At 35.6% G+C, this 23,317-nt stretch overlaps 1 protein-coding gene across 4 annotated transcripts in view; it reads left to right on the top strand.

Annotated features, from left to right (window-relative positions):
- Nucleotides 1-23,317, top strand: part of Elp4 (elongator acetyltransferase complex subunit 4) — a 206,083-nt gene that overhangs the window by 51,892 nt on the left and 130,874 nt on the right. For 2 of the 4 annotated variants that reach the window (XM_041678951.1, XM_041678949.1), the window contains 2 exons: nt 10,376-10,515; nt 21,246-21,330. In XM_041678951.1, coding sequence (XP_041534885.1) covers nt 10,376-10,515; nt 21,246-21,330 — 225 coding nt within the window. Of the gene's footprint in view, nt 1-10,372; nt 10,516-21,245; nt 21,331-23,317 lie in introns of all 4 variants that reach the window. The other 2 variants (XM_041678950.1, XM_041678948.1) reach the window with 1 other exon arrangement.

The raw sequence follows: 23,317 nt of genomic DNA, 5'->3' as shown, positions 1-23,317 counted from the left end.
ATCCCCCATAGAGAATGGGCTCCAAAAAGCCAGTTCATCACTAGAGATAAATCCTGATCCCTCAACCAGTGGCCCTACAAACGGCCCAAGCCATATGCTGTCACCCACATTCAGAGGGCCTAGTTCAGTCCTATGAAGGTTCCCCAGCTGTCAGTCCAGAGTCAGTGAGCTCCCACTAGCTCAAGCCAGCTGACTCTATTGGTTTCCCAATCATAGTCTTGACCCCTTTGCTCATATTGTTGCTTCTCCCTCTCTTCGACTGGACTATTTTGCCCTTATTCGTTTTCATTGTCAAGGTAATGGTAGCATCAAAGAAATGGGGGTTGTTAATCTGTCACTCTCTGTTTTCTAGGACAATATGAAGAGCATTGGTGTTAGGGTTTTCCTAGAGCATTGGTAGAATTTGATAATGAATCCTCCTTATACTGTGCTTTCTTTGTTGGTACGGTTTTTATTACTACTTCAGTATGATTGCTTCCTATGAATCTGTTTAAGCTACTCAGATGCTCCTGATTGAATTTTGGTAGATCATCTTTGTCTAGGAATTTTTCAGGTTTTGTTTTTTAGAATATAACTTTTCAAAGTGCTCCCTAATGATCCTCTGATTTCATTAAAATCTCTATTACTATCTTTTTCATCCCTAAAATTCCTAATTTGGATTCCCCTACCGTCACCCCTTATTATTTTGATTAGAGGATTTACAGCTTATTTTTTTAAAGAACCAAATTTCTGTTTGATGCATTCTATTTATTGTTCTCGTCATATCTATTCCATTAATTTTTCGCTAACCTTTACTGTTTCTTACCATCTAATGCTTTGAGATTTTTGCATTGTTCTTGTTTTTCTGTGACCTTAGGTTACATCATTGAGTTATTTCTTTGAGATCTCTCTAATGTAAATTATTAATGTAAATACCGTGAAAACCTAACAGAAGTACCTTATCCCAGAAATTCTTAATTGTTCATATATTAATTACTTTTTATTGCTGTGATAAAACACCATGATCAAAAGTGACTTATAGAAGGAGGAATTTATTTTGGCTTATCGTTCTAGAGGGAGAGTCCATAGTGATGTGGGACACATGATAGTAGGTGGCCAGAGTAGGAGCCAAGAGATCATATCTCTAACTATAAGCAGAAGGCAGAGAAAACAAATTGAATGGGGCATGAGACCATAAACTCTCAAAACCCATCCATAGTGGTGTACTTCTTCCATTGGCCTCCTAAAGGTTTTTTTTTTTTCAAAGAAGGTGACCTTTTTGTTTTATTTTGCTTTTTGAGATAGAGTCTCGCTGTGTAGGCCTAATTGTAGACCAGGCCGACCTTGAGGTCGTAGAGATCTGCCTGCCTCGGCCTTCTGCATTCTGGGCTTAAAGGCGTGCAACACCACAACCGGTCAAATGGCCCTCCTAAAGGTTCTATAGCCTTCCCAAACTGTGCCACACACAGAGACCAAGGATATAAGTATGTTGACTCTGAGAGACATTTCAAATTCAAACCACAGTTTTCTTTCATTTGATTCTAAGAATGATTTAATTGGCCCCTGGTTTCTTCAGTGACCAACTGTTCACTAAAGACTTTGTTGTTCATTCTTCAAGAATATATGTAGTTTTGTTTTGTTTTATTCTTCAATGATTTTTTTTATTCTATTGTAGTCTGATAAGATACATGAAATTAATTCTTTTCCCATTTGTTAGCATTTGCTTTGTAGTGTAGATTTAGGTTATTTTAGAAAAGGTTCCGTGATCTGCTCATCAGAGTGTCCTATATGAATTTGGTAAGTCTCTTTTTTCCATTATTTAACTTAACTAACTCAATAGTTTCTGTACTGATTTTTAAATTGAGTGAGTTATCTAAAGTTTAAAGTGGGGATATTGAAGTCATTCACTGATGTATCAAGACCTGTTTCATCTTCTATACCATCTAATTACCAATTAGTGTTTGACTTATAAAATTTGGAGATACAATAGTACATATACATATTTATAATTGTATCTTCTTGATGAATTGTCCTATGTATTAATATGGCTTTTGAGTTTTTTTATTTACTTTAATTTTTATGTGAATGGATGTTTTGCTTCTGTGTATGCCTGTATATCATATGCATGGCTGGTGAACATAAAGGCTAGAAGAGGGCTTTAGAATCCCCTCAAACTGAGTTAAAGAGGGTTATGAGCTGCCATGTGGTTGCTGGGAACTGAACCTGAGTTCTCTGGAAGAGCAGTCAGTGTTCTTTAACTGTTGAGTCATCTCTGTGCACCAATGTGGCTATCTATGTCCATCTCACTAATTTGGGTTTGAATATCTGACCAGCATGCTTTCAGATTCCAGTCATTGGATATGTTGATTCCAACTTTTTCCTCTGTTCTTTACCAGTGAAGTATGTTTCTTAACAGAATTGACAGTTGGATGTTTTTTCAATCCAGCTAGATATCTGCATCTATCCATTATTATTATTTTTGTTTTTGGAGACAGGGTTTCTCTGTAGCTTTGGAGCCTGTCCTGGAACTAGCTCTTATACCATGATGGCCTCAAACTCACAGAGATCCACCTCGCTCTGCCTCCTAAGTGCTGGGATTAAAGGCGTGCGCCACCACTGCCTGGCATAATTGAGGCCTTTTAAAGTGACTATTATTATTATTATTGAGATAGGTTTTCTAATTCCTATAATTTTGTTGATTATTTTTCTAGTTGATTAAATTATTTGTTTTAAGGTGTATGTGTGTGTGTGTGTGCATGTGTTAGTATATTTTCTATCTTCCCACTTAAAGTTTGCTAGTTTAAATTTGTGAGTCTTTGGAGACCACTTTTTACTCAAACTACCAAAATGTGCTTTTTCCTTTTTATTTTCTTTTATTTTTGGTATTGGGCATTTTGATATTCTCCTACTTGTCTGTTGTTCATTTTTCTCTCATGAAATTTATTCTTTCCTGTGATAATCATAATTAAACTCTTCCTTCCTCTATATATGGTCTTCCTTTGAGTACCACCTGTACTAGTGGCTTAGTGATCATAAACTGCCTTCATTTGTGCTTGTCTTGAAATATTTCTATTCCTAGATCAAGTTTTAGAACTAGCTTTGCTGGATGGAACAGTCTTGGTTGATACTTACTTTCTTCACCTGAAATATAGCATTCCGTGTTTTCCTTACACATTAGTTATTGGTGAGAATTATGGTGTTATTTTGATGTGTTTGCCTTGTGTGTTCATATTCTAGATTTATAGCTTTTATTGTTGTTTCTTTTTTAAACATATTTATTATTTTTTAATTCGTGGGTGAGTGTGTGTCTGTGTCACGGTCTGTGTATGGAGGTCAGAGCACATCCCTTGGGATTATTGATTATCTCTCCTACCACGTGAGACCTAGGGGTGAAACTCAAATCGTCAGACATGGCAGCAAATGTCTTCACCCTCAAGAGCCATCTCTCTGACTCTGATAATATTTCTATTGCTATGTATTTTTTACATCATAAACTGTGGTTAAAGCTCTCTGGTTGTGTCTATTTGGGGTTCTAAATGCCTCGTGTTTGAATGTCAATTTCTTTCTCTCATATTTTACTTTGTTGCTATTGAACAGCTCGTACCATTTTTAATCTCAGCTCCTTCTTCAGTGCTATGGCTTCTTGGGTTTGGTCTCTCTCATTCTTTCCTTTATTGAATATGATATTATCTTTACCATGGCCCTTATTGCTGATATTCATGCTTCTGCTTGATCTTGTTTGTTTGATGATAATGCTTTCCACTGTCTTTTGTTTGTTTATTTGGTTGGTTGGTTGGTTGGTTGGTTTTTCTGAGACAGGGTTTCTCTAGCTGTCCTGGAACTAGCTCTTGTAGACCAGGCAGGCCTGGAACTCACAGAGATCCACCTGCCATTGCCTCTCTAGTGCTGGGATTAAAGGCATGCACCACCACCACCTAGCTTCCACTGCTTTTTTAAGTTGGGTCCCATGTATTTCTAGCATTTCTGTTTGGTTGATTTTGGAATCTCAGTTCCTTACTTATGTTTTCCTCTGTTTTTTATTTAAATTTCTCTTCCCTGTTGCTGCTCTTTTTATGTACTTTGCTAATGCTCTTACCCAAGTTCTCAGCTTATTTCCTTGCTTTATTTATTTGATTATTTGACTCCTCTGTGGGTTCTTTACTCTTTTTGAAAGTCGGATTCTGAAATCCTTTTCTGATACTTGAGCCATCTCGTGTCTTTCATTTCAGATGCTGGGGAGCCATGAGCTTATAGAAGCTTATTGGCTAGCTTTTTCATTTGTGTGTTTTGTTGATGTGTTTTGTACATCTTTTGGAATAATTGTGTCCTCCAGGTTTTTTTTTTTTATTTTATGTGGGTCTTCTTGGTGCATTGTCTTTGCTTGAGCTATGTTCCCTGTATTATTTAGGACAAAAACTATCTATAATAACCAAGAATTATTTGACAATTTCAATGTTAATGAATAGTAACAGATACCAGGTCCATCAGTTATGTACTGATAACGTTCAGGCAGATGTACTTCAGGTGGTATGGGGGTCTTCAGATCTGAGAGGTTAAAAAGTGAAATGAAATGGGAAGGGAGGAAGGAGAGCAAATACAAATAAGGGAAGTATGTATTACAAACTAGGTACACAAACTGCACAGTCATAAATGCTTATTCAGTCAAGAGCCAAGCTAAAATAGCTGAGCAATTGAAATATAAAAGTATCGTTTAAAAAATAAACTAAATAGAAAATATAGCATATGCTAGTATTTCTTCCTGTCTCTCTGTCTCCGTCTCTGTCTCTCTCTCTCTCTCTCTCTGTCTCTCTCTCTCTCTCTCTCTCTCTCTCTCTCTCTCACACACACACACACACACACACACACACGGTTTTCCTCACATGAACATTTGGGATTTGTAGCTACCGCTGCAAAATGGAAAGAAGGCATAGTGTCAAGAATACAAACAAGGTGGATTAGTGTGGATTCACTGCTCAGAGGATCTTCGGTGTCACACTCAGGCTTGTGAGGTTTCCTGGTCTGAGACCCAAGCCTGCCTGCTGAAGCCTTGTCTCTTATGCTGAGGATCAGTGTTGTGTCCCTGTGCTGTGACCCCTGTGAGACACATCCATGCGTGTGCTCACCTTTGCTGCTGGTGGTTCTCTTCCAAGCTAGATCCTGATCCTTTCCCTTCTAGATGATCCTTGCCTGAGAAAATGCCTCTGTCTACTCTGCTGGGTTTGGCACACTTATTGTATTTCCATGGTACTGTATAGACCCTGGCAGAGGTAGTGTTTCCAATGTCTTCTTTGGTTGGATTCACCCAGGGTGGTTGTGGATGTTTTCAGCATTGGGTTGCAGTGCAGTACTTCCACCCCAGCGTTTGTGGCTGCCCTGCCTGTCTCTCTGCCCTGGGTGTTTACAGCTTATGGTTACTCACCTGCCACTCAGTGTTTCTCTGGCTACCAGTCTCCCACAGCACTCTTACTGAAGTAAGGACAGCCCTTTCTTGTCAGCTTCCACCTACCCCATGCTGAGTATAGACCAGGGGTTATGCTGGATGCCAATGGCTACTTCCCTTGTATGTTGCTTCTCCATGAGAATTATTTAGTCTCATCTTGATTGTGTGTCCTTTCCTCCACACTTTTCATTTGGCTTCACACTCCCTTTTTTGCATTTGTGATGTTCTGTTACTCTTCTCCTGTTAACGATAGAATATATTCTTCCTTACCTCAGTCCGTGTATGTGTGCACATGTGGAGGCCTGAATTGATGTCACGAGTCTGTATTTGGTTGTTTTTGTTGTTGTTGCTGCTGCTGCTGCTGCTGCTGCTGCTGTTTTTTACAGTACTGAAACTGCACTTAAGGCCGCATACTTGCTAGGCAATCAGGTGTCACTGAGCTGTACTCCAGCCCAGCACCATGTCTTTCTTCATTTATTTCCACTTTAATTTTTTAGACAGTGTTCCTTACTAAGTTTGGAAATCACCAACTGAATGGGTGGCTAGTGAACAACAGTGATATGCCAGTCTCTGCCCTCCAAGACAGGGGTTACAGATGCATGTTGCCCTTCTGGGTTTTTAGATGGGGAGCGGGAACCTTAACTCCAATCCCCACCCAATGCAGCATTGCTCAGCATCTTCTCAGGCCTCTTATTCTAACTTTCACTTCAAGAAGTCACACAAAACAAAACCACCATCTTAGCTGAGGCCTTCATTGTTTCTTTGTAAATTATAACTTACAATATTCTCCTATTTATTTCTTATTCTATTTTTTCCTGGGAGTTTGCTGAAATACTATATTATCTACGGTGACTTCCTTTTCACTGCACATGAAATATTACTTTCTCTTGTAATACTTTATTTTCTTCAAGACATTATTTAAAGAAGAAAACCATATATCCATCCCATTGTTTATTTTGTGTCTATTCTAGGATGCAAACTCAGAAAGAGAATGTTTTGCTTTATTGGTATGTAATGTATGTTCATAAAATCAATTAATGAGTAAATTAAATGATAATGAATTTAATCATTAAAACTATGATAAGTAATTACTTCTTTTTGCTTTGTTGTCAGTGCTCAGATTTAAGTTTGCTTCTGCTTGCAAGTATGTGCTCCCAGTTTTAGGAGTAAGAATCATGTCTGCTATCTCTCCTTTTTTTAAAAGTGTGTTTTTGGCCCTTCACAGTAATTTTATATTCAGTGGCTGACTTCCTCCTATGATCCTTGTCCAACACTTGTCATCTTTTTTCTATGTCTAGGCATTTCTTTGCAATTCCAAGTTTGAAAATAAAACAAAAATATTTAGCTTTCTATATTTCCTTGAACAAAATGCAGTTTCACTGTTTATGTTTAAGAGTAAAGAAGTAGAAGTAATCCTAAATGAGATATATTAATTATCAGATATGCTCTTAATGTAAATTCTTACCATATCTATCAAGTGTAGTCCTAGTCTACTTGGGGAATATGAAAAATGACACAGATGTGGATACAGAAGTTAAGCACTTAATAATGCATAAATGTTTCACTCAATCTAAAGAATATTTAGTTTTAAGAATCTTTCCTGTCTCTCTAATGATTTATGTGGACTTGTCCTCTCCTTGATTATTAATACACACTGCACTCCTTACCCTACAGATTTCTGGCCTACAGTGCATTCTGATTTCACGTCAGAACTGTAGGACTCCAGTGTCAGTCCCCAGCCATTCGTGGCAGCATATCAGATTCTTGTTATAATAGGTTTAGCCACAGCAGTTCTGATAGATTTGTGAATATGTCAATGTGGAACCAATTTTTTTCAGCAAGGCAATGGAATTGTGAAAAACAATGATAAATTTCCTGATTCTCTAATGAATCCTAACTTAGTAATAATGATATTTATATTATATTCAAATTTATAAAACATTAGTTGCTGATATTGCATAGATTATTTTGAGATCATAATAAAATCATGATTATCCCAGTACTAGCAATTGAGCTGAGGCTCTGTGAGGCTTGGTTAGAGGTTGGATTCTTGCTGTCCGTTATGCCGGACTCTCAGAAGCAAAACTTGCTGACACTGAAGAGACACAGCTTATGTAGACTATTCGTGTGTTTCCTCTGCAGTTCGCTGCTTCCTAACACACTGGAGACACAGTGTGGTGGTGGTAGAGTGTGCTATTGTTTTGTTGCTTAGCTTGCCTTCTCAGCTCCCATCAGATTCCATTTTTTTAGCACAGTAAAAACTAACTTCTATTTTCTGTTCCACAGATGATAAAGTTAAAGGTAGTTTATGGATGTGCAATAAAACTTGCCATATCTAAAATTAAAGCAACATATTCTTAGCACATAAAATAAATAAACTGCTTTTTCATGATAGGTTGATATAAAAGTGCAATTTAATTTTTATGACAATGATAATTTTATAGATTAACACTATTAGAGTAACAACAATAAGCTTCTATTTTTAAAAAAATTGGTAGGTCTCAAAAGATTTCAGTATTTCAGAAATCTGACTGTGTGCTGATATTATGTGTCTTGGACAGAAAACTTTGTAAAACTTTTTATCCTCTAAAAATATATTTGTCTTGTTTTCATTTTATTCAAAGATTGAAGTATTTCATTAGTAATGAAAACCTTGTGTCTACCTTATCAATATTTTTGCTGTCACATTTGGTCTTAACATCTAAATAAATTAATAACAATTATATAAAACTTTCCAGTTTTATTTTTATATTTTAATAAATTGTTTGTGTTCTGTATGTAAACTGTCACAGCATGAAATCAATTTTCTGCCTTGATTCATCCAAAATCTAGGAATTCTGTCACACTAATATTATAATTAAAAGCATTAATAGTGACGGCAACTTAAAAAGCATACCTTACTTTTTGGTAATTTGGTGTATTTCTGTGAGTGCAGGGGACTTCAAGAACCTTCAATCCACTAATAAATTTATTAACTCAAACTTAAAAGAAGTGAAAAGTCTCTCTTTCTTTCTCTCTCCCCATGGTCAGTCTGCTAAAATAGATTATTCATGCTTATTTGATTCAGGTAGGCTTTTGCAAGCTTCCCTACCAGGCCTGGGAATGTGGTACATTGAGGCCTTTTCAGAGGCTTCTGACATAGACCAAGCTTTTATTGCTTGGTGTTTTATTATAGTCAAATCCTAGTCTCCACCCAGTTTGTAGGCACTCAGCTTATTCTTTTGAATCAGGAAAGGTTATCACCTAACTTAATCCATGCACTAGCATGGATTAAGGACACCAGTGTGCCCCAGGATTCCCAAAGAGGATCCTGGAAACTTCTGGTTTCTTCTTTTTTGCTGTCTTTACTAAATTCTATTGGGCCTTAGGGGGATTTGCATCTGAAATGGGCAACCTGGTGTTTTTCTCAATGAAGACATCAGATCAAAGTTCAGTTAGTCAAGGCCTTTCTGAAACATTAAGAGGGCTTGGACTTACACAATAAAAAGATGAGCTCTCTCAGAGATTGCAGTAAAAACATTCTAAACTATAATCCGGATAAAGAATCAATTATAGGCCAAAGAACAGACCTTGTTTAAATTGCTTTAGACTAATAACTTTACATTTAAAAATCTTTACACCGTATTTTTAAGAAACTTATTTTAATGTCATATAATTTATTTGTCAATACTTTTCATAATAAATGGAGAATTTGTGTCTTAGGAATCATCATTCTGCACATATTATTATGCATTGAAAAGATTGTATTGAAGCCAACTAATAGATGTCTTTCATTAATGAAAATAAATAGTACCTTATAGAGAGATGCACATTCATTTTATTTAGAAAATAAATGTCACATCCACAGACTCAGTCTAAGAAAAATGCTTCTATTAGATTTCAGGATGTTTTATTTCATTTGACTGTATAATTTGGTGTTTATAGGCATTTAATTTAGGAATATGAATCATTAAAATCTTAAATGCAAATAGCTAGTGTCAAGCAAACGTGTGTTTAACTAAATTAAAAAATTGTCATTCTGTAAGATAAGAACCTCCTAAGAATTCTCACGTTTATGCAGAAACTCTGTTTTGAGCATCCCCACACTTGCCAGTTTCTTAGCACTCAGGAATGATCACAGTAAACATTAGACCAGAGCTTTGATGGGAAGCTGCTGCCAGATGGAATCTGCTAATAATTCAACTTTATGTAGAAGGGTATGGGGGCAGAGGGTGTATCCATTAGTATCAGCCTAGGTTCCATTCAAAACAATAGTTAATAGATTTTTACTCACATATGTAAATAAATTCAGTGTCAATAGCTGTTAGTTTCCTAAGAGAAAGATGGTTTCTTGAAGAAACTGTTAATAAAGAATGTAAAACCATGAACTAATGATCATGCCGAGTGTCTGTTGATCTCCATAGTTCTTACACATCCTCTCACTCTCACACAGGCCTTGATCTTGTCTGGATTCTGATACATTTTACACCATCAGCTTCATTGAAGTTCATAAGGCATATTGTACACGAACATTTAGTTTCAATATGATGCTTGGTTAAACACATCCTAATACTTGATTTCTTTTGGAGCTTCCAACCAATAAATTAATTTGGCTTAACTTCACTTAGTTCTCGCATCTCCTTATTCAATTTGTCATTAAAATGTGAGCTATTATGTATGAATTAAAAATTATGTATATTAAAATTTTGACTTATAAAAAGAGATATACAGAATAGTTTTAAAATGAGAGAGGTATATGAATTATTATAAACTTATAAATCATTAACAGTGAAAACAACTTGAGAGTAGAAAGTTTAATTCCTCATTGTATATAATTTGTCTAATAAAAGCTATTGTATGGGTCTTTAAATTAAGCAAATATATGTGTATCAGCCTTTTCTTATTAACTTGATGTTAGTCAAAGAAATTATAGGGTAAAATAATGTTATTTTAATGACCAGCATGATTTTCCAGCAGGCTGGACCAGTGTCATCTTCACGATTTGGTCACTATTATGATATATCAAAAAGGATTCCTCCGGAGCTGCTGGGGAGTTCAAAATGGCATGGATTCTTCCTTACAGAACACATAACTTCAGATCTTAATGGAGAATCCTGGTAAGTCAGTGGCTCATGTAACAGCAAATTCGGACTTCAGATATTAGTAGATTGCATTTTTACCTCATTTTTGAAGATTACAAATATCAATAATGCAAGTTTTCTACAAATACATAAGAAATTATATATGTATTTTGTAATATCCTATTATATGTTCTTTTCTTTTTTTTCTGGTCTGTAAACTACCTATTGGCTTATAATGTGATAGATTTGGATACCAAACTAGTTACGATTCCATCTGATTTTACTTTCCAGGACATGGGAAACAGTTCCTAATCAGGACTTCAAACCATAATCCAAATAGATCTCATAAATTCTTTGATGTAATCCCAGGAAAATGTGTAGAGCACTGCTGCTCTCTAGTACTTGTTAGCAGGTGATCTTTTAAAGGGTACACAAGTATATGTTTTTTCTTTTTTTAATACTGACTCTTGTTATGACCTTGAAATTTCTGATGATCTTTTTAGCCTGGTTTTATGCGATGCTGGGGCTTGTATGCAAGGCAAGCACTCTTGACAAGCAAACTACGTTTCTCTCTGTTTGATATTCCATTTATATTAATACATTATAAATTTTAGTGATGCTGAAATAAAAATACTCTGTGATTTTTAGATGGCAAGATAGGTTAGAGTTAGAATTTTACAGTGAAGAGTTTTTTAAACAAGCTAACCTGTTTATAGTGACAAAAGTTTATTAAAGCAGAATTCTGAAGTTATAGACTTATTATTAAATAATGTGTGAAATATTAAGAAGATTCACTTTCAGTCCTTACTACAGTAAGCTGATGAACAGGTGGTAGTCTGTGTTTTCTTTATCACTATCAAATCATTTTTAATTATTTAAGAGTTTATAGGCAGGGAGTTGTGAAATTCAATGACTAAAATGTCTTGTGTCTGTTATAGAAATAATCCCTGAACCTTTAGTCAACACTATTCAAGTTAAGTCTTTTTCAGAACTCTTTCACTTTGTTAACAGGTTCTCTACTCTACAGTCAGAGGCATAAAATGGCACATGGGCACTGCTTTAGTGTTAGTGGCTATGCTGAAGAATGACTATTATATTTTGGGCACGCTGCTGTACATTTTACATTTATTACCTCCTGTCATCCTTAAGTTATAAGCAAATATTTCTGTTTTCCAGAAGATATTGACATACTCAGATCTAGCAGGGTCCCAGCTGAATTGTGGATCCAGGAATAACATGTTGGATCTCTTTGTTTTTCGTTCCTTTTGAAAGCTTTGGTGTCTGTCCTTTTCATTGTTTTGTTGTAGACAAAGCATACTAATGAAGGAATAAAAGCTTATTTCTGGTTCTGGCTTCATCCTGTTGTGCTCTCGGGATCCTCTCCTTGACTTCAGTGAAGTCAGTACCCTCATGAAAAAGATGGGTCTAAGAAACAGAATTACCACACATATTACTTTTGTTACTGTTAATTTGAATCATTTTGTCAATTAATAGTAGTTTCCAACTTTGCCTATTGAACTAAACACACACACACACACATAAGCATGTGAGCAAAAACTGATAATACCTGCATTCAGTTATTTCTAACTTAGAATTCTGTGATGGCAGTAATTCTTACTGTCTTGTTCATAGAATGCTCAGCCATATCAATGTAAAATGTGAGCTGGGGCCACCATCCAATTGTAGAGTACTTAGCATCAATTCAACCCTTAGCACCACAAAATTAAATAAAGCATGTATAAAGGATAGTGTGACTAAACAAAAACCATTGCTCTTATCATTTAAATTGACATTTATTTTAAGGAGCAAACTTTTTTTTTAACCAGAAAACATGAGGTTTTTATGCATTCATTCAGGTAAAGAGGGGAAGGAAGAAGTTAACTTTAGTCAAATGCCTTTCAGGAGAGTTACTGTTCAGAAATTTGACCTTAGTCTATTCATTTAATTTTACTAACAGCCTTTTGAGCTAAGTAGTATCAGAATAGTTTATGGGAACTAGAGGGCAGAGGCGCTAGGTAACTTTACTATTGTTGCAAATTGTAAGTCACTAAAGACAGTGATTCTCATCCTGTGGGTCATGACCCCTTTTGGGGTCAAATGACCCTTTTGCAGGGGTTGCATATCAGATTTAGATTATGGTTCATAACAGTAATAAAATTATAGTTAGGAAGAAGCAAAGAAAATAATCTTGTGGTTAGGGGGTAATCACAACCGAGGAACTGTATTAAAGGGTCGCAACAACCACTACACTAGGTAACACCCAAAACCATGTTTGTAAAACCTCCCCGTTGCTGGAAATGTGCAGCTAACAAGCTGAAGGGCCTAAAAACTATACTTCAGTGAACTATGAGGATGTAGTCAAATGGTCTTTAAAACCTATAATTGCTGGAATGTTTTTTGAAAGCTAGCAGTTTTACACAGAATAGGAAAATTTATAGATTTTAATTACCAAGGCAGTATTTCATTTCATAATAGTTAACTGATAATTCATTTATTTCATATTAAACTTAAATGCTTAATTAAATGTAATTAAACTTTAAACATGTAATTAAATTAATTTTGAATACGGGTACTTTACCATGTGAGATTTATTTTAATTTATGAAAAGCATATGCTCATTTCACTGACATGAACTTTACTGGTTCATTTATAAAACAGTAAAGCCAAGCCTTATACTTGTCTATACTTTTCCTATAATTAAGACTAGAGGATATAGATGTATCTCTCTACCATGTGTGAGATACAATATATAATTTCATAATTTCTAAAGGCACCATTGATAACGAGAAAATTTCACAGCAAGTAAAACTGAAGGTCATTTGAAATTTACAGTAATTAATTTTAAATTACTGGTAAGTTTATGTATAGAAAATGTTCATATATATATATATATATATATATACTATAAATATTTAATTAAAGCTTAGGCACTAAAAACTTGACATATATCACAGTATTGTTAAGATTGCTTTAGAGAGTTGGTACCTACAGTGCCAGCACTGGGCAGGTGAAAGATGATCAGAAGCTCATGGATAGCTTAAGACATGAGACACCACCTTCAAACCAAAAGGATAGCTTTGACAGTCAACTGTCTGATTGTCACAGCATGGTAAGATAAGGATGACAAAAGGTCATTCTAGAATGATTCTGCAATGTTGATTTACTTTTTAATTGGATACTGTTTTAATTTTAGTTTTGAGTTTAACTTTGACAGTGAATGTGTCCAAGCACACACAGCAAGCAGATTTGTTTCCTTACTGAAATATACTGCCATTCCAAAGTTAGGACAGCAGACAGTTTTCCTAATGCTCAACAAAGCTAACATACTGTCTAACTTGCTACTCCCACTACTATTCATTGCCTTTCTGTTCCTGTGATAGAATATCATGACTAATGCAATTTATGGAAGGCATTTATTTTGGCTTCTGGTTCCAGAGGGCAGCAAGCATGGCTGCAATAGGCATGCTTCATGGCTCACATCAACCAGAAACACAAAGCAGAGAGAGTGAACTGGAAGTGGCCAGGGCTTTTAACCTATAGGCCCTCCCCTAGTGACACAACTTCTCCAGCAAGACTGTACCCCTAAACTCTCCAAACAGCACCACTAATTGGGGACCAAGTGTGTTCAAATAACTACAGTATAGGGTCAGTTCTCATTCAAATCACCGCCCTGCTGAATCTCAGCATCCTACGCAAACTTGCATGTTTAGGCCCTTACACCAATATCAAATTATTTAGAGATGAGGTTTGTTATAGTTTGAATCTGGAGTAGCCTTCTCTTGGTCCCCAGCTTATGGAACTATTTTGAAGGCTTTATGAAACAGGGTCTGGCTGGTGGAGGTAAGTAACTAGGAGCAGGCCTCAGAGGTTAGAGCCCTGGTTCCAGTCCCATGGTCTGCTCACTGCCACACATTTCTGTCACCATGAATTCCACCATGCCATCCTGTCATGGTGAACTGAAATATCTCTGAAACTGTGATATGTCTGTGCTAATATTAGAAAACACATGAGGTTGGGTGGTGGATAAAAACCAGAAGTTTTCTAACAGGTGTGTAGACCAGAGACTCCAAAGCCAATGTACTAGAAGGGTTTACTGGGCCGTGAGGGCTACCAGGTGCTGAGTCTCTCCCGTGCCTGGACTGAGATACCTGGGTATTTGCAAGCAGGATTGAAGTTTTGTCAGATGGAGTCAAAAAAGCCAAACAACAAAGAAACTTACAAAATCAAAACTAGCAAACAAAGTGATAGTCTGTGAACTGTGAGCAAAAGACAAAGAGTTGAAAACAGCTGGTAATGATAGAAAGAAAGTGGAACGATGGTCACACTGGGAGCAAAGAAGACACCGTCCAAATCTCCAAAATACTGAGGAAGATTCTAAGCTGTGGTGTTCATGTATGCTGAAATGTGTAGACAATAAAAGCAAAAATAGACAAATGGCATTATTTTAAAAAGTATACTTATGGCAGTACGTTGTGGCTCAGCCTTTACTCCCAGCACTTGGGAGCCAGAGGCAGGTGGATCTCTGTGAGTTCAATGCCAGCCTGGTCTGCAGAGCTAGTTCCAGGACAGCCAGGATTGTTTACAGAGAAACCCTGTCTTGAAAAACAAAAACAAACACATACATGTACACACAGTTCTGTTCTCCACAGACAATACAACAAGCCTCACTGCTTCAGAAATATGAGAGTTCACATCAGAGATATCACTTTTCAACTGTCCAGTATTTAAAATATCACCCTGTGTTTGCTCTGATATGGAAAAACAGCCACTTATTACTTGTGAGAGTAAAACTTACTGAAACAGTCTTAGGAAAAGGAGTCAAAAGTTAGACTATCTGCTATCTTTTTACTATTACTCCATTTCTGTGAATTTATCATAAACAATGACATCAAAGATATATATATATATATATGATCATTCGTCACCATAATAAAAGCAGTCTTGATTGAATGATGGTGGTGAAGCTTCATTGAATTTATGTGCAAATGTAAGGAGTGAATTGACTACGAATATCAAATATTGAAAATTCAAGGTGCGTTGGTGCCAAAAAGAGTCATATCTGGCAGAAGCAATAGGATTGGCGTTGTTTTATTAGGTGAAGAGAGGGTATGTTTACTTACATGAACTGAGTAGAAAGGCACCTAATGATGTGGGAGAGAAGAATGCTGCCAGAGTGGAGCCTGAGAGAATCAGGTGTGTGCACAGCTCAGGAGAGAGATGTTGGATGTAGATGGTTCATGCAGCAACATGCCTAAAGATTGTGCAGGCGATGATGGGTGGGGTCTATTCCCTTTGGACTTTACAATAAAATTATCAAAGACCAGGTAGCTTGAACCAAGATGTCTGCTCCTCATCATGCCAACCAAGGATGTGGAAGTCCAGACTCAGGTTCGGGCAGGATTGCACTTTAGTGAAGATTTGCTCCAAAGATAGAGGCCTGAACTGTCAGTTAATTCACATGGCAGAAGGGGATGCAGCCTCCTTTTAGGTCTCTTTTATAAGGGTACTGATCCCATTCGTGAGGCCTTAATCCTCATGATCCAGTCACCTCCTAAAGATTCCACCTCTTAATATTATTGTATGTCAAAGTCAAAATAGGAATCTGAGGAGACAGAAATATCCAAACTACAGCAGGTGGACAGATACATATAATAGCGAGTGTGTCTTCTGGATACACATAGGACTAGGTGTAGCTTTGATTGTTTCTATTTTCAGGTCATAAGTATAATGAACGAAAAGATACTGGAAGTTTGAATAAAAATGGAGATTCATATTTTCCAACTACCTCACTAGCCTCTTGGAATTTGTAGTTATTAACCAAATAGTTTTGCTGGAAAAAACTTGAAAAAGAAGAAGATAATGAAGGTGCAGAATGGCCATGAAACAAAATAGTTAATTAAGATGCTACCAAATGTATCACAATAAGAGAGAAGATGAAGACACTGAAGAGAGGGTATCAGAAAGTGTGTGATGACTAGGACTGGATACCCCACACTCTGTTAGGGCCTGGAGGAGACACAATCTGATATTTCATCTCAGTCAATTTCTGAATTATTTTTCATAAAGATCATAACTTCACTTAACAGTCTCCATGCCAAATGGGATTGCTTAGCCATGGCGTGAAGTATTTTTCCAACTGAGATCCAGAGGTCTCTGCTGGTCATTGTTCATCTTCAGTCTTGAATATGATCTTAGACTCTGCGTCCTTCTCTCTTAGTTGAGCTTCCCTAGTCAGACTCAAATTTAGTGTTAGGTGAAAAGCATGAGACGAAAAGTCAGTAAAAGACAGCCTTCAGGGTAATCCTAATGAAATCTGTGACTTGAAAATTACTTGTGAAAAGACTTTACAATCTCTGGAATCACATGCAAATTATATGCTAATAGAACTTTAGCTCAACAGAGTATTTTATACAATTAATTGAGACATGTATTGTGTCTATGGCCTTATATAGGGTTGCTTCCAACTTGTCATAGTTGAGTCCTTGAATTATACATGCAAATAGAGCTTTGGTAAGATAAACTTTATTTTTCCATTTACTTTCAAAATCATATCAAAAGGTACTCATCTTTATTTTAATTCATTGTAATTATGGGTGATAATTTTTGAGAATAATAATCTTAATTTTCTGTAAGATTCTGGTTATTTTCTCAAATATTTCTACCAGGTTGTTAAATATGTAAGTGACCAGAATTTCTTATTTTTAAAATTGTAGCAAATTACTTTAATGAGGAAAAGCATTCTGAACCATGTAATTTAAAAATCATGGTGGATAAGAGAGACAAGAAAAAATTTAAAGAAGTTGTCTGTATCACACTTTGAGCAGAGTTATTGGCACAGGTTGAACAGAGCCAGTTCCCAAGCCTTGGCATCTTCCTGCTGTGTGTGGAGGGCTGCTCAGTTATCAATTGGTATGAAGAGTTCCATTATCTTTCCACTCTCCAAGTTAAGTACCACCAAGGCCCATTTGAGATGATTTCATGAGTACAGCTAAAAGCTCTCTCCCCACAACTGCATGCTGGAATGCTTCATTAAAAGTGTTGAGTGAAAGCACACTAGTGTGTGTGAGCCCCTTAGACTCTCCATGCACCACATTCCAAGGCTTTAAAATAGTGTAGTTAAAAGAGCCAAGTTTCCCAGCTTTAGAATGTTTTCAGGGTTTTTGTTTGGTTGGTTTGGTTTATTTGTGTTGAGACATGTTCTCAATATATAGCCCTGGCCAGCTTGAATCTCACTGTCTCAGCCTCCCAAGTGCTGGGGTTAAAGGAATGTACAACCATGCCCAGAAAATATTTTCACTTTGCATGTCATTTCTGTCACTTAGTGATGTGTAACCTTGGACAAGTCATTTTTCCTGAAATGAGCCTTAGTTTTCCCAATCACAAAGTGAGGATGATGACTGTACGTCTGTAACAAGGTGTCCACCGGATGCTGTGACACCAAAGTTGCTTCAGGATTTTCTGTGCACCAAGAGCTTTATTAACTGATAAGACTGAAATTAGGTAGGCTTCTTAAACAGTATACCAAGAGTCTGCTTTCTGCCTATAAAAATTTCACTTATCAACTACTTATTATAATTCCATATTCTATTTTATATTTGTAATTTATCTTTTAACAGACAAAAAGTTACCTTTTTCAAGAAAAAAAATATCTTTCTCCTGCTTACCAATCTGTTTTTTTGTTTATTTGTGAAAGTAAAATTAATTTTAAGTACTTGGTATTATCAGGTTCAAAATTAGTGCCAGGGCTAGAGAGATAGTTCAGTGGTTAAGAGCACCTGTTGCTCTTGCAGGGGACCAGAATTTGATTCCCAGCACCTACAATTTGTAACTTCAGTTTTCAGAGAATTGAGTGCCGCTTTCTGACCTGCTCAGGTGCCATCATGCACATGCAGTCAAAACACTTAAAAAGAATTAGAAATTAGTTTAAAAAATTATTTGTATGATTTATATTTCTATATATTGTGATAACTTTAGGCACATAGAACTGAAATTAGTTCATTTTAATATAAAAATTGTTTGGTAGTTGTAAGGGTAAAGCAGAATAGTGGTTCAAAATGGGCTGCAATGGGGCTGAAGAGATGGCTCTGAGATTAAGAGCACTGACAGTTCTTCCAGAGGACCCAGAGGATCCAGGTTCAATTCCCAGCACCCACATGACAGTTCAGAACTGTCTGTAACTCCACTTACAGGAAATCCAACACCCTCACACAGATACACATGCAGGTGAAAATAGCAATGCACATAAAGTAAAGGTAAATAATAAGTTTAAAAAGTGGGCAGTCTTTTAATATTTGAAATAGTCAAAACTTTGTTAAATGTTTGGAAACAGAGGCTGAGGACATGGCTCAGTGAGTAAGGTTGTCCTCTGTGATCCACACATTCACTGTGACTCCCCCATACCTGAACTTGCTCAAACATATGCACAGTTACTTATAGATGTAAAAATGCTTGGAAACAGTAATAACAAAGCAAGGGTCTTTTTTGCAGACAAATTTCCTTCTTGTAAACTCTTATCACTAGACACATGCACACATGTGCACTCACATGCATATACACATACACACACACACAGAGAGAATAAAATTTCTCAGTGTTGGAGAACCAACAATAAAGCCAAAATTTCCAATAGAAATGGAAGATATTTTTATCAATACGTGTATTTGTTTTTATAAATATTGAACAACAATGTGAGGTAACCATTAGTAACTACTCTTTTAGTAAGGCCCAAATCCTATTTTAAATTATTTCATTTTATTCATTCAGCAGCTGATATTCATGATTAGTATACATAAATATATTTCCTAGTTTTATATTTACAAAAGATTACTCCCTAAGAACTTCAATTAACTCAAGAAATTTAATACTTAATGTTCTAAGCATCATTGTCTAGTGGATTATTTTATGTCGATGATAAATAAGTAAAGTGATTAAAAGATATTGGTTTTAATGCCTTCACCTTATTCTCCAAAATGAAACATTGAACAAAATCAAGGGACAATCTAAGGAAAGGGGGAGTATGAGAAGGAGAGAGAGAGCTTATGAAAGAGAACTTAATACCTCAAATTTTTATGAACAGAAACAGTTCAATGGCAAAGAAAGTTGATTTTTTAAAAACAGGCAAAAGACATTACTCTAAAAAAGACATACAAGTAGACAACAAATCAATGGGGTAAAAATCTCAAATATCTAATAACTAATCATTACATTATTATGTAATTATGTATATTTTCATTCATTTATATATTATTACGTATATTAAAACCTTAATGAGATGTTGCCTTGCAACCACTATAATGGCTGTTACCAACAAAGTAAAGGGCAAGTATTGGTGAAAACATAAAAAAGAGAAATCTTTGCTGTTGGTAGATGTATAAATTAGTATAAACATAGAAAACAGTGTGGCAGTTCATCACAAAGTTCAGAGTACAACTGTTGTATCTACTAGTGCTCCTTGTGTACTTCTATCTAACGAAATGAACTCAGTGTATTGAAGGGATAGCTGCATTCTCTGTTCATTACAGCCAAGATACAGAGTTAGCCTGTGTTATCAACAAATAAGAAAATTTGGTATACACACAAATACGTAGCAGAATACTATTTAACCTTGAAAAGGAATCTTGTATTCTACAACATGGATGAAATGAAGGACATTCCCAGGACAGTCTTATAGATTTGTCTTTACATAGTGTTATTTATAGACATGTTCTTCCCATCACAGTAGAATATCATGTCCACAATAGCCCGTGTTGTCCCTGAAAGGGTGCAGTAACTATATGAAACATACCCATGCTCTGCAGACCTTCATCTCCTGGAGTCACATTTGTTTTGTATAGAAAGCTTTCCTTTCTCATGTTTACTCCGTTTCTGCAAGATAGGGATTTTGGAATCAGCAGCAGCTGTTCAGGAGCACACACATGTATGGAGATGCACATGTATTTTTGCTGAATCGACTTCTATTGATGTTGCAGATTAAGCAAATAGCTGCTACACTTCTTAACTTCACTCAGGAAGCAGGTCTCCTTCATTCTTTTTAAATGTTCCCTGAAATATCACACAACATTTACAGGGGATTTATCTCAAGTGTTTTTTTAAGTCCCAAATACACCTTAAAAATTCATTTTACTGTTTTAAAGCAATAAACAATGCTTGCATCGTGTGAGAAATAACTTAGATGTCTTCCTAAATCCATGCATTTATTTTTTCATCTTCTTTGAACAAAGGAAATGGGTAAACAGTAAATTTAGTAGATTATGCTGTTTGTCTTCACGTGTTCTAAAAATTCAAATTATTTAGTTATTTTACCAGTTTATTCTACGAAAATTAAAACTTTGATAGAAGATGAGCTCAGGTGATCGGGACATTGATTTGGGAGTGTGTGACTTAGCAGTTCATTAACTATGTGTTAATTATGTATGATTACTCCTGAAAAGCTATGGTGGCTTCATCTTTTAGGTTGCTTCGTTAAAACATTAATTTTCTTGGAGGTAACTAAGCCTGACATAATTAAGTCATCTCAGTCTCTACAGATTTTTATCCTCCCATAATGTCAAAAAACTAAGCAATTTAATATAAGATGATATAACTTACTCTCTTTTTGCAGTGTTGTCTAAATGTTTTTAGATTGTCTGACATTAATTTGATGCATTTCCTTGTATATTTAAACACTCCAATACATTCATATTTTTACTTATTTACTGATTTTTATAGATATTTTACTTTATTAGTAGTAAGCCCATTTATGTATTTGAACCACTTCTTACCAACAGTTCTTTGTCCCGAGGCTACATGAAGCTGCTTCAATTCATTCAGAACATCATTTATACTGAAGGATTTGATGGATCTAATCCCCAGGTATGAATACTTCAACCTTCTTTAGTCATATATAGAATATTGTTTTCAAATCTCTGGGGCATGTTTGGAGAGCCTGAGAAAAATCAATAATGTACACACTGTTTTCACAGACACTGTAAATGGGTAGAAAGTATTCGTGTGTATTCAGAGTGTTAACTGGGTTCTCAAAATGCGCACAAAACAGTCGCATGCTTTGTTATTGCTGATTCTCCTTAAATACCTATGTATAGCTTCTGAAATTAATAACTAGTTATGCTTTTTAATTGCTTCTAACACTACAAGGTTCATATTTTTCTTTTTGAAGTGTTCATATTTCTGTTGTTCAGTCCTTAATTCTAATTGTTTTATGTGTAAGAATTATCACAAGATTTTATGCCTTGTTACATTACATTTTGAATTGTTTCACTGAATAAAAGATATATTTTTGATATGTTTTATAACTGTTCTCTGTACCTCTGATTTTACCTTTTCTCCAAATTCCTACTACTGATGATGTTCCACTTAGTTTAATTTAAACAAGTAAAGAAACTTTATTGTTAAACATCATGCCTTGCAGAAATTTTTGTTAGTGATTTTAGCTGCATTTGACACTAAAGGATTTATATAGTATTATTTAAGGTATGTGTGTTATTTTAATAAGTGTTTCTCCACAGCAGTTATTTCTTAACCAAGACATAGAAGCTAGAAACTAATTTTTGGCATCTTTATCTACATTTGCTTTAGTTCATAGATTTTAAATTTTTTATCAGTTTACTTGCTATATTTAACAATTTCTCAACGGCAAAATAAATAATTTTTAAATTGATTTTTATTGCCAGTTTAATAGCAGACTTATATTATGTGTATCTGGAAAGCATTCGTGTTTCTCATACTCTTTATAGTGACCACTGATATTCAATGCCGTTTTACTCTTTTTCCTTATTACTGCAATTTTTGGTCCTAGCTAAGATTTATGGGTGCCATGTCTTCTTTTGGTGCCAGTGTGCTTCTGGAGAGGCAAATTGGTCCCTGACAGACACCTTTCCCCACTTGCAGTGGTAGCTATGGAAACAGGCATGTCATAACAGTTCCTATGGTGCAGTGTGCAAAGCTGCTGTTCTTGCAGAATGATGACACCTCTTTTGAAAGCAAGAAATTTATAAGACGCAAAAAGTAGCAGGAAATCACATTACTCTTTGCCAAGGAATGCATGCATAAGCCTCTTAGAAACAACCTAAGAGTACTTAGTAAGTAGCATTGTGTTGAAACACAAGGAAGATGGTTCTTCATTTGTTTGGGTTTGGAAAAAGCACACCACTTTCAAAAAACAATTCATTTATTCTTGAAAAATGATAGAAAATAAAATGGAGCACATTTGGTTCCCTGATGGTGAGAAGCTGTATAACAGCTAACTCTCGTAAAGACTGGAGTTAACATTTCTATAGTGAATAACAAAAAATGCTTAAAGCTTTCAAATTAAACTTAAATGTACCAATCAGTAATTATAAAAGTAAACTTCCTGTTTATTAGAACTAAAGCATAGTTACTAAATTATATGATCACGAAGTGTGTTGCTTGCTATATTGCCTGATCACGGACACTGCAGACAAGTCAGGAAAGGCGAGCACTCCATAGGTGCTCCTTTTAACCAGTAGTCTTCTCCAGTCACAACGTTCTGATGGGGAAAAAGTCCTACTTTCAACGGGAAGTTTCTCTTCTGTGCACGTTCAAATATATTTGAGTAAGACACTTAAAATATACTCTAAAAAGCAGACTATGTATAATTAACCTTGGTAGTAAGTTAAATTGCATCGCTCATCTGTAAACATATGTGGGTGGAAGCATTTAAAAATTACTTCATAACATCATCTGGACATTGATTTTTTTTTTATCTTGGCATAGTAGATTAAATGTTAGATATTCTTATGGGAATAATTATATTTACTGTGTAACTATCAGCTACATTTTTTTAAAAATTAACATCTGAGATAATACAAGAGTGTCAGCT

The sequence above is a fragment of the Microtus oregoni genome, unplaced genomic scaffold (genome assembly GCF_018167655.1).
Source record: "Microtus oregoni isolate MIOR12 unplaced genomic scaffold, Mior012 000031F_ref0000149, whole genome shotgun sequence".
Taxonomy (NCBI): domain Eukaryota; kingdom Metazoa; phylum Chordata; class Mammalia; order Rodentia; family Cricetidae; genus Microtus; species Microtus oregoni.
The sequence above is the reverse complement of the archived record's forward strand: the minus strand, read 5'-3'. Positions and strand labels throughout refer to the sequence as shown.